The 13,247-nt window shown below is 42.1% G+C and overlaps 1 protein-coding gene across 2 annotated transcripts in view; it reads right to left on the bottom strand.

The window, feature by feature from the left end:
• Positions 1 to 8,498, bottom strand: part of pde3a (phosphodiesterase 3A, cGMP-inhibited) — a 102,096-nt gene extending 93,598 nt beyond the window's left edge. For both annotated transcript variants that reach the window (XM_034204976.1, XM_034204975.1), the window contains exon 1: positions 6,924 to 8,498. In XM_034204976.1, the coding sequence (XP_034060867.1) occupies positions 6,924 to 7,841 (918 nt within the window). In that variant the 5' untranslated portion in view covers positions 7,842 to 8,498. The remainder of the gene's footprint in view (positions 1 to 6,923) is intronic.
• Positions 8,499 to 13,247: the final 4,749 nt, after the last annotated feature.

The following is a 13,247-nucleotide window of genomic DNA, read 5'->3' on the forward strand; positions in this document are numbered from 1 at the left end:
TGTTGGCTCAGGTCAGGGCGTGCGGGAAGGGGAGGGCCGAGCAGAGCGCCCACAGGCCCGTCCTTCAGGCTCTGCTCAACCTGCACATTCCAGCTCATTTAGCGCCGGGGCAGGCACAGGAATGTCCCCTCATGTAAGGGATCACTGTCTAAAAGGTGGGCTCCTCGTGTGATTGAAAAGGCCCTTCAGGAGGATAAATAAAGATGAAAGCTGAACGTGCTGAGTTCAGTTCCCCAAAGTGATGTGCCCTCCTACCGGATATGTACAAGCCCCCATTAAACTGCCCATCCTTTAAAGAGCAAAAACATTGCCTCAACATTGCAAACATCAATTCTTCACAAAGAGTTGGAAATACAACTTCAGTCCTTTTTGAGCTACACCTAAATGTAGTGAGATTTAGCAAAAAATGTGATTAATTAAAAGTTGAGTACATTTTGTATCAGATGTTTCCTGTTAATAATAAAATGTTCGACTGTATTTGAGGTTTACCCTCTTACATGTGACTGTTCGTGTGAAAACATTAGATGTTAGACTTATTTGCTTAATAGAAAGGGGGATTTGGCAGACAACAATATTAATATATACCAAATATCAAGTATGAGATGTACCCATTTAAGTATACAACTATTCACTTTATTTTGGTAAACTAAAAACAAGCCAAAGACGCATTGTTTCAAACAACCTCTTCAAGATGTTCCAGAAACTAGTGAAAATGAAAACCCCCAGACAGAGAGTCAGATCAGCGGGGGAGACCAGTGTGACAGACCTCCTCCTGAGCTGCACAACAAACACAACTTCTACTACCACTTCTGCTGAGATACTCTGCCACTGAAGACGCTACCCTTTGTACTCATTTCCTACAGTCGCTGTCTATGAAGGTTGTTTGTCCAGATATGTCGTTTCTGTGTAGTTTTATAATGCGTTTGCATACCTTCTATCTGAACATGGTTACTTTGAGAGTGCTGAATATTACTATTTGTTTTTAAACATTTTATAAAATGTGATTTATATTACTTGTAGCATGTTCTGATGCATTAGGGATCTATTTTCTTGCCTGCGTTTGCCAAAAAATGCATCAATCATCATATTGGCCACAGTAGGGAAACTTTTCAAAAGAAACCCCAGTCCTATTCACACTTAACCCAACACATCCACATATGCAAATGCTCTAGTTCTTCACAAACACAAATTGTTTTCCTCTCTCCGCACGCATGCACGCGCACACACACACACACACACACACACACACACACACACACACACACACACACACACACACACACACACACACACACACACACACACACATTTGTGCCAGGAACATTCTGTTCACCTCCACTGAAATAGTCAGTCTCTTTTGGGAACACAGACAACTTAAGTGACATAATTGCCTCATTCTAGAAAAGACAGCAGGAGAAGAAAGTACAGCATGTAATATACCCTTCATCACATACAAGAGAAGAAAATTATTCGCTTCAGCTTCTGCTGTTCTTTTCAAATATGAGTGAGGATCTTGAGGTGTTAATATGTGTGCTGTGTCTCAGGACTGGAGGCCTGTGCCTGTCTAGCACTTCCAGCTGCGTTGGGTTGTGTCTGTGGTTTGAGGCCCTCCGTGTTTCTACGAGCGGATTCAACCTCTAAGCCTGCAGCAGCTGGCAGCCATCAAGCTGCTGGCAACACAAACACACACACACACACACACGCTTAAATGCACTCACAGACGTCCTTCCATAATTTCCTGGTAATCAGTGGGGAGCCAGATCTTGGTGGTGCCAGGGGGTAGGAGAGCGAGGGGAGGCACTCACCTTCATCCTGGACCTCTGGTAGGGTTGGCTTAAGAGATCAGAGGCTCAGGGCAACAACTAGGATGTGAGATACTCTCGTTGCTGTAAATGAAGTTAATGCAGGAATTGGACACAGATGGGTGAGCAATGTAATGTAGAGTTTAAAGGATAATTCCGTTTATTAAAACTTCCTGCTATGTTCGAGGGTCTTAGTTTCGTACTTTTTTCCGTTGTAACAATCGGTAATACCAAGATTTTTCCTACACAGTTGATTCCTTGGATCAAATAAGACAGAAAGTCAATACAAAAAGTTCAGATGCGGAAATAATAAGGCAGTCAGCGATTACACTGTCATTATAATATAAAGCTACAGACAGCAGCTGATTGTCTTTACTTAGCATAACGACTAGTTGCTATATCATGGTAATCTTTATATTATAACAGAGCCAGCATGCTGTTTCTCCCTGTTTATACAGTAGTCTTTATGCTTAGATTAAGCTACTTAAATCCGCCACTAGGTGTATCTTCATATTTATTCAACATAAGACTTTTGTTGTTATTGTTGTTGTGAATGTCGTTTACAGAGTACCTATTTTTACCACCATTTTAGGTGCCCTTTGTTAGAGTGATGTTGCCTAGTAAACAGATCGTATCATTTTAGTTGGTGAAAACAATGTAATCATAAGGAAGTAAACTATGCCTAAACTATGAAAGAAAATCCCAAATCATTCTTTAAACATCTGGAAACTAGCCATAGACGCACTCCTATCTTTTTGGAGAGACAAAAAATGTGGCATGAAGCTCTTGTTTATGCCACAGACCAAATCCCAGTGCAATGTGGCTTCACGCTGCATAATCAACAACGTGGTAGAGGTACTACAGTACACAAACAAATCTGGAGCTCAAGCTTCGGCACGCTTAAAGTTGTTACGCTGAATCAGTAAGACCAAGACCCCTCCACCATGCAGGAGCGTACGAGTGAGCCTGCAGTTTTGCCTGGCTACTCAACAAAACCTCGAATGACCTACTTTTGATTTCTACCCCACAAACACACAGCGCAGTTCATACAACAGGACTGAATGGGGATTGTAAGTGTGAAGTGGATCGACCAATCACAAGTCACACAACTCCATGCTGGTATCAGCTACCTTTCCTAACGCAGAGTAAGGTTTTCAATGAAACCCTTTCCAAACCAAGGCAAGTCCAGTTAAAAAAAAGTTTTAAAAAATGATATCCCAAGAGGCGATGTGTTTAGAATACAAACAAGCTGTTGGAATGAGAGAGCGCAGTGGCCCAGTGGTAAATCACTTCCCTACAGGCTATCAACAATCTCCTCCATCCAAAACACAATTCAATTATGGATGGTGCAGCAAAAATAGAGTAACAGGAAACATTTACAACAGCAACAGTAATTGTGTTTGGATCCCATTCCACAGGAAGTCATTACCATACATTTCAAGAATATCTTTATCATCCAAGTTAAGAAAGAATTTCCTCCTCTGGTTGGGATAATATTTGTGTTGGTGTCAGTGAGAGGACAGAGAGCAGAGCACCGCGGAGAGGGATGGAGTTACTGACAGAAAAGGGAGGGGCTTTCAACGCCTCCTAAAGAGAAAAGTCTGAAAAGCAGTGTTTTGCTAAAGTCCACTCCCCTTCCTGGCCAGCCAGCCCTGCTCAGACTTTGCAGCTCAGGTAAGATTAGTTAACAACATTGGATAAGAGCTGGCAACATGGCAGACTGGTTTCCTCTGCATGAGAGGAGAGGAAGTTCTATGACAGTGCTGATGTCTGCAGACGGAGAGCCTCAGACTCAAATTTCCTTACACACTGTGAAAAGCGATCCACGCCACAAGTCCACACCTCTTCCTCCAGTTCAATATTCCCAGCTGAAACACAGTAGACCGGCCTGTCATTTTGTATTAACCCAAGAAGGAGGACTATCCCGCAGAGGCCCCCGCTAACCGCTATCAGATCAGCTGATAATGACCTTATTTTATTACGCTCATGATGGGAAGGACGAAATGCATCTACTTAGTGAGCTGATAGATACTGGCAGACAATTTTCTAATCAAAAGGAGGGAAAATGGCTGTTTATTAAATCCACAAATCGCCTCGGAGCATGGCTTTGGCAGAGCGGCGAGGGCAACATGGCAGCTTTGAGGCTTCTGAGGAAGAAGAGTCAGAGGGATAGCTCTTCGCTCTATTTATTTTATGAATAAACTGTTTTTACACAGTGCCTATCAATCTGAAGAGCATTTATATAAGACTCTAAGGTCTGTGAGAAACGATTCCTGAAAGAAAACAAAGTTAAGTATAAACCGTAATCCCTTCTTCAACCTCACACCATTCTTCAAACACTTCAGACGCACGGCACTAATGCAAACATTGTCACTCAAATCTACTCCTTGTTATGGTGCTCTTACAGCTTCCTTTAAACATCATAACTCTGCTGAACACGGCAAGGGTACAGAAGTGTAACAACATCATGTAGCCTCTTTAGGCCTTGTTATTGTCATGCAGTCATTTTGTCTCCCAGGGAGAGGCAGTTAGACACTTTTTCTGCCTACCGTCTCTGCTGTTACCGTCACCATGTGGTGGTTGCATTGTGGCCCCCAACATGGGTCTGACCCCCCCCAGGGAGGCCAGAGCCCTGTGTGAGCGAGGTGATGACTAGAGAGGGTCAGCATGGACGTGTTTACACATTACAGACCACACAGACAAGACACGGTTAAGACAGCATATGTACACCATGTGTGTCTCAATTACAGGCAGGCCATGAAAGCTCAACTGCTTAGAGATGAGAGCGGTTGGTAGCTCACTCAGGTTTCGTTACAGAAAATCTATTATATTCTTATTTTCACATACTATGAAGACAGTTTGAGCACTGCTGTCTTACCCCACAACAGAAGCGTGTAATAGAGATCATCTCTCAGCAGAGGGCTCCAGCCTGGCTGAGGTGACAGAGCAGAGGCAGAGAAGTCTTACATGTTACCCATCTTTACAATATATTCTCTGTTTTGTTCATCTTGTTGTTCCATTCTGCTCAGCTTTTATTGGGATATGACTATAAGAAAATAAATTGGAAGCAGAAAAATGTGTTAAGTACCGTAGTTGCATCAATGAGAGTTGTTTACAACTAATCTCTTGCTGTTAGGGCTGTTTTCATTGTTCTCTGAGAAACTCCATATTAAATCCCCTAGAGTTATGGAGTCTGAATTCAAATTCATCTGACATTCATCTTCTGCAACAGCAAAGAAAATCTTTGGTTTGTTGATTAAAAACCTGGTAATGTTCACGATTACCAAAATGGAAACACTGTTTTTTAGCTATACAGTTTTCTTCTTGTTTCTTATGATATGAATATGAGATTAGAGATAAAAGGTATAACCTTAATGGAAAATGTATATAAACGACAATGTATAATAATTCAATTGTCTTTGTATATGTAATATGTATATGACATTCTCTCCATCATTTGCATCATAGTACTTTTAAACACAGCAGAGTTTAAAATAATATGCCATCAGTGCACATCCTTGTTTATGACCATCCAGCAAGTATTCAATGAATATGCAACCATCTTCCAGCTCATCCAAAAGCTCACTCCCTTTCTGCAGGAAACTACTTCACATTAAACTAATAATGATTGACACTTGGATTAGCTTCAGCTGAGACATCAAACCTAAATCAGAATAAAATGTAAACTGTAAAGTATCTAAGAGTCTTTTCATATCCGATGTGTGTATGCAGGAGTGTGTGAGTGTCACCACAAAGAAAAACAAACAAGCACACTACAACGCTAACTAGCCTGAGAGCTGAGGGCATCTTTCAAGTGGCCGGCCGACAGAGCAGCCTCTCATCTCACAACCTCACCGCACTCACAGGTCACAACGAGAGCTTTGATCACTGCAGAAATCTGTTTCCCATCCACATGCTCAGCATGCTCATTGCTTTTCCATAAGGAGGGCCGAGGAGCTGATAAGTCTGCTTGAGTGAAGCCCCCCATCTCCTTTCAACAAAGGTATGCATGTGTTTTAGAACTAGAGGAGGTTTAAAGCAGAGCTGCTACATTCCAGGAGTTTACGGATGGCAATCCCCGATAAATGATGAGGAGCAAGTGGTTTTAAAGTCCAGGACAGAGAGATAATAATGCATTTGTCAGTTTTGTGGCAGTGGCTTAGAGATCATCCGGGGAGAATGTTTGACATAAATAATTAGAGATGAGATGAATCATTGACATCGTGTCCTCAGCTTCCCTTTCTCATCAGCACTTGAAAGCTGTTTCCAAAATAGCATCACTTCAGCAACTAAATACCAAATTTGGAATTTTATTTTAAGAAAAGAGCTACACTTGCAATTATACTGTTACATTTGCATTAATAAATCATCAACTCGGACTGACTGGAGCACATCTTCACAGGAGCATTTCAGACATGTGGAATAATTCATAACTTTAGAAGAAGATAACGTAACATAAAATACAAAAATAATGAAGCATTATGCAGAGATATGTTAAAACAGAAAATAAAATATTATAAATGGTTGCAATTCCTTTATTGCCAGCCAATGGCTGTAAGTGGATCCACATAATATCACATGATATCAGTCCAAAGACGATCTGAGCAACAACAACTGAGCAAAGATCAAAGCAAAATGTCTTATCCGCACTGTAGTGTAAAACAGAGGCATGACATGTAAACACGTACTGTAATACAACAAGAGAAAAGAAAAAGAAAATCCACAACTACTACTTTTTAAAATGATTATGATCCAAGTAATAATATTGTATTTTCATTATTATTACAATTATTATTCTATTATTGATGTTGTGGTGTTGTGTTATACTACACATACAAGAAATAAAAAATACACCTCTGTAATCTTCAATCAAATATGTATTTACAGTAATAATATTAATAATAATTATAAAAATACAAATGTGTTTTTAATAAATAATCATAATACAAATAATGGTAATAATAATTGTTATAATAATAATAAACAAGGCAATGTTGTATGATTGGTTTTGCTATATCCCTTCTCCCTCCTTTCCTCCGTTTCCCAAAAACACAAATCTGGTCATTGTAAGCAGAAAACAAGGCAAACATAGAAAAGTTGTCTGGGACAGAAACTTCTTACCTGGTCCCTCTGGATGCATGGCAGAGAGGTCCGGCGATGTGACTTACTGTTGGACTGACTGTGTGCCATCTCTGAGGCTATCACAGAACTGGACCTCCTGCACCTTTTAAATACAGGGATATCTTCCCTGGCTCCAGTCACGGGGGTGCAGCCCTCCTTGTGTCTCCCTTGGTTGGGAAGGAGCTTGTCAGCATACCTCGCCAGCAGGATGCCCAGCACTCCAACCAGGTACGCTACGTACGGTCTCCAAGTGGACCGAACTTTTTGCAGCGAAAAGAGTGAGATAGTCCTGACAAAGCTGATGAAAAATATCAACGATATGCCCTGATTCAGCCGTGCTACCATGAGTGCACCGGTGGCCACGCAGAAGAGCACGACCACGGCTGCTGTCGTGAATGAAAACAGCTGCTCATCTGTCCCGTCCACGAGAGACCACGCCGCTGCTTCGCCCAGGTGGCACAAGGTTAGAAAGGAGAGGGCGCTCTGGATGAGCACTCCGCAGCGGATTAAGTAGACACCGACCCAAAAGAAGGCACAAACGAGGGTAACCAGTGGGGAAACAACACTCCAGCAAGTTTGCAACAGCTCCGCCGCGCAGCCTGAGACGAAGTGAAGGGGAGACGATGAACGCGAGAGTGTGTTGTCAGCGCTGCTGCTGCTGGCTTCAGCTTTCCAGTCTGCACATTTGACCAGCAGAGCGAGAAAAACCGAAAGCGACCCCACACACACCGCACTCCGGAGTCTCTGGGAACTCCATATTTTTGTGAACATTAGCCTCACCCACGACTCGTAATCTCGGTCACGGCACAGTGGGATGACACATGTTTTCACATAACCATTGCTATCCGGTGCGCTGAAGCTTTTTTCACGAGTGCTACTCTGCGCACCGGTACTGTCAGATTCTGCAGGCATCGCCATCACTCATGGCAGATATGAAGTATGAGGAAGTCTATTTTGCATCTATAGCAGTGTGGTCATGGGACAGGACATGAGTAGGTGACAAAACAAACATCATTTATTGTACGCATAATGAAAAAGTACAGCGAATACGCGCCCATGCGTCTCCAGTTACGCATGGAGATGGGCTGCCACTGAACGCATTCCCTTTGTTTATCCAGGTGCGGGTGGAGAAACTTGTGCTCGAAACAGCATAAAAGGATCCTGAATGACAGAGTTACTCAGATGTTATTCAGATCTAGGGCACTGCTTCTCTGCACACACGCGTCCTGCTTTGCCCTCCTTATTGGCGTGTCTTCCCTTTGAGTTCTCCTTCTCCTCGCTTTGTGGTTCCACGGCCCCTTCCGTGCAGCAGCAGCAGCAGCAGCAGTCTTTGCAAAACATCAGTCCCGTTCCGTGAACACTCAGCGACAAAACGCGCTCCCCGTGTCCATTGTTTGAGCACTTCCCAGTCTCTCATGAAACAGTAGGGGCTCCCCTGCTACTTTCGAGGATACGCTGCTCAGGAATTTAAACAGTTTAAGCGAGTGTCCGTCAGGTTACTGCTCTGCGTTTTGTGGGGCAAATCCGGAGCGTTTGTCACCAGCTCTCCAACCAGCTCTCAGCTTATTCACACCCCCGAGTTCCCACTTCACACAGGGAGCACGATTACAGCAGCAGTGAAACCCCCAAATCTTATCTCAGCCATGCAGCCCAGCAGGCATTGTCCTAATTAGATCTGAATTATGTTTAGATTTGTTATCTCTTCTTACATCATAAAAAAATGAATTATTGTTTTTTTAAATACAGCAGCAAAACCAGTTTTTTTATAAAATATGGTTGACCTATATAAACATTTCAGGCCATTTTTAATCTCAATTGGTGCCCTTTTGATGTGTGGTTTTATCGACACCTCTTGAACTAGGTAGCAATGTTTTAGATGTTGATGAGAAAAAGGTTACCTCTTCACACACAAAGTGTTGCTGTGAAATGTTCAGAATAGTCCTGTGGTTGCCCTCCAGCTTGACTCCTAATGTCCCCACTGCACCAGGTCATTGAAATATTCATCGTACTTTAAGTGTCACTGATGATGTGTTGCATCACAGTGGAAGGTCTCCATCAATGTTTCAGCATGCAGGTCTTCCGTGTGCATAAGAAAATGTGTGCTCAGTCCAGGAGGCACACGTGTGTACCCTCAGATGTAAAGCTCTCCTGGGATCACACCTTCGCACATATATAAACATCTAAGCAAGCACATGTTTGCTGATGCACACACTAAGAATATGACGTATACTGTGCACAGTACTTCTCGACCCTCTCTCGTACATATTTGTATACATTTGCCCCTGAAGCTTTTCAACATCTGGTCTTCTCACAGCATCCACATCAGTCAGAGCGTTCTAATTGACAATGCTCTGTCATGCCATGCTCTTGCAACCTCATGTCCTTCATTAATTCATGCAAATCCTGCAGCCTTCAAAACTGAGAAGCAGACTATTTAGCAGGTGATGCAGATGTTGTTGAAATCTGTCTTTTTTTCCCTGTCTCTACCTGTGCTCTTTCCCAGACAGCTCAGCACTCTCTCTATCAGTGTGTGTAGACAGAGTCCTGTGGACCCCTTGTCAGTTGTGATTAGCGGGAAGTACAGGAGGAGAAGAAGTGCTAACAGGGAGCGATAGGAGCAGGAGGAGGCCAGGTCCTGTCCGTCACCTCTCAGCACATGCTCACTGAGTGCCAGACAGCCCCTTTCAATGCAGTGTATCACACAGGACAGCTGTCGGCTCCAAGTGCGAGCAGATTGTTGCGACAACATCAGTTTTTTTCACCTTATCAAAACCCACATTTGTAACTTTTCTTTGGAACAGTTGAAACAAGACTGCTTCATCTGAATGGTTTATTTAAGGGGTGACAGGAACAGAAACATTCTCTTTTTACAAACAGAAGATAAGAGCAAGATAAAGGCGAGAGGAGTTGAAGCCAGAAAACTGGAATATGCAGGTATTCATTTTTCTTGTAGGACACTCGTGCACTACTGTTGTGACATTGGTGTTCCTTTTTTATATTTTAGAGGCAAATTCATCATGTCAGGGACAAAAGGTTGTTCAAAATAACTTTATCTGTGTGTGGTACGGTGATATGAAATGACGCAGGTTATAATATTTTAAAGGCTGGAAAACAAGAGTAAAATTACAGTTATGCCAGCTGTGGAATATCTGGATCAACTATGAAAAGCCAAAACAGCTGTCTTTTTTTTCCTGAAAACTGTCAGGAGGAATGACACCCAGCATAACTTGCATTTTCTTGTATGAAAAGCATCACTTTCTGGTTCAGATGAAAACCAAAAACCACAGTTACAGCAGCCACGGGCAAGATCATTGGGCACAGGTTGTATCGACAAACCCGTCTAGAGGCCTTTCTGAATTACCCGTAAGAATTTTAACGACTGGGGAATGCTCACGTAACCATCTTACCCTATTTGGCTGTGTCACGGTCCACTGTAACAGAGGAATCTTTTTATGGAGAGCAATTCATCAGACATCTGATTTGGGTGTAGCATGGGGGGCAGTGATCTGATGTGACCTCGCTCAGACCCTCACTGGCCTCTGGGACTGCGGCTGACAGATATGATGTATACTCAGGACGTGTGAACGTGCTACACAGTTGTTTACCATTGATCCACTGCACACTGTACATGCTCTAAATGCTCCCATAGGAACATGAACAGATGACCTACCTCACACTAAATTACATTTCAAAAAAATCTGGTTGCAAATGACTTTTAGTTATCTTTAATGTAACTCAACAATAACAGCTGTCGGTTCAATCACACTTGGCAGGAATTGTAATGAAGCACATGAGCTACCCAATGTGGATTATCTGTACATGATTACACATAAAACACAGGATGATTTAGAGTTCAAAGACCAAGGAAACGAAGCGAAGAAGAAGAGCGAGCGGCTGAATGGAGTGATGGAAACAAGTTTACATTGTGTTTGACACTCCATTGCAGCGTGTTTACCAGCCCTCATGGGCAACGGTCGGCTCATGGCCAAGTTTCCACTGAGGTGCTGTGGACACCACACACACACACACCACACACACACACACACACACACACACACACACACACACACACACACACACACACACACACACACACACACACACACACACACACACACACACACACACACACACACCCACACACACACACACACACACACACACACACACACACCACACACACACACACACACACACACACACACACACACACACACACACACACACACACACACACACACACACACACAAGCCAAATGCAAACCAGGAGGAGTCAACAAGCTTCCCTTCTCTTCAGAAACACGGATCTGACCTGACGTTGTTTCCCAAACTGTAATTAGTCTGTGCTATCTTGTATTACTCAATCAGGACAAAAATGGAGCAGGAACCTACATCAGAGCCAGCTGCATTATGTATGAGCCTGGGTCAGTGGTTTCAACATTTGCGAAATGTTCCCATCAATTTTCCAATTTGTACAATCCAGTGAGTCATTGGCACAAGAGAGCTTTAGGATTTAGATGTCTAGTAACACTTTTACAAATCCTATATCCATTTACTCAAGATAAAGATGATGAGAATTACCCACTGTTATCAGAAACTGTAATTACCCTCTAGTTAAATGACAAGAACAACAATGATCAATAAAAGATTCATCTGCAATAATGGCTAATAGATTTGTCTGTCTTTGAACAAACATTTCATGTTCCCATCAGCTTTTCAAATGTGTGGACTAGCATGACCTTGTCCTATATCCAATATTTGTACAGTTTTCTACTGTTTCAAAATATAATTATCTCCAGTTGAGTTATTAATGCAAATATTCCCCTGCTTGAAGTCCAATACTGTCTACTGTTGAAGAGAATAGGTTGTCGCTACCTTCCTCCTGTGTTTGTTGGTAAATAAAGCTGCCGACTCTCTAGGCATGGCAGACTGTAACATACCTAGAAGAAGTGTCGTAAAATGTCACACCAAAACAGGTGTCTCACAGTACAGAACATGCAAACCAACACAAACACACACAGGGGTTAATCGGGTTGATGTTTGAAAGCTGATGCCAATACATATAAGAGACTGGGACTGCCAATAGTTGTTTTGGTTTTGCTCATTTTCATGGCAGAGAAAGTGTCACCGCCTGAATATTTCCTCAGAAATCACATTCAACCAGTGGGACATAATCTCTGAACAAAACCAAGACTAATTAAATTCTTCTGGCAGCTCTAGGTAGGATTAACAGAACAGCAAACAGTAAACTGTGAGGTCTTTAACAGACTTTAAATAAAAAATGGATTTGTAGAAACTACCCAGGAAATCAATCAATGGCACCGTGTTTTAGTCTACACCATAACATTGTCGAGGAAAATATACTGCATTTATCTAACATTACAAATTGAGATTTGAAAACGCATAAAGGATGAGCTACAACAAGGGTTACAGGGCCTTAACTTGTAGGCTATAGTAGTATTTTTACTTTGTGGTGGTGTTACATTTACTTTAAGGGGATATATCTTAATAACCTTACTGTTTCTGTGCTTGTTCACATACATTTGGGTATCTGGAGTGCCTACCGAAACACCACATGTGAAACAAGACAACCCAGTTTTTTGCCCCAGTCAGAAAACACGAGTTTCAACAAGCTGTTAATATTTGATTTGTATCCTCTTTCTATGTCACATTAAATGCTCATTAAAATATAACTCTCTCCCTCTCCCCGCCACAATTTGAGAATGATGATTTTGCAAAGGTGATGGAGAAAAATAATGTGTTTCTTGAACATTGAAGCATGTAAACAAGTATGAACCTGAAAATGAGCGTAATCTGTTTTCCCATTACTGTTGAAACTCTTTCAAAGAAACTAGATGAATGTTTTAGCTTGAAATGACAGTCAAGATAAAAACAAGCCCAATGTTGTTTAGGCTTTGATCTGTTGACATTTAAGAGAACCACATTTTCACTCATAGTAACACAATATAGTTGTTGGATAAAAAATGAGCATATGTTGTACATGTTGTAATATGTGTTATTCATATACAGACAGAACATGTGCACACTGGCAGGGCTCAGTTTTTGGAGAATGACGGGGAAGAATATTGGGATTGAATTAGAAGACGGGGACTTAATTCACTGGTGTGGGTGGGAGCACTGCGGGCAAAGAAAGAGAGAAAGTTGAAACACTGCCTCAGATGAATAATGCAATTCCAAGGTTTGAGTGGGAAAGGAGCCACACATTTGATTGCATATATTCAGGAGAGTTAGGAAAGTTGCATGTGTGAGTTTTGAATATTTCATATCAGAGTTTTCAAAGCTGCTCTGCCACCGCAGCTCGCT

Source organism: Gymnodraco acuticeps, unplaced genomic scaffold (assembly GCF_902827175.1).
Source record: "Gymnodraco acuticeps unplaced genomic scaffold, fGymAcu1.1, whole genome shotgun sequence".
Classification (NCBI taxonomy): Eukaryota; Metazoa; Chordata; class Actinopteri; order Perciformes; family Bathydraconidae; genus Gymnodraco; species Gymnodraco acuticeps.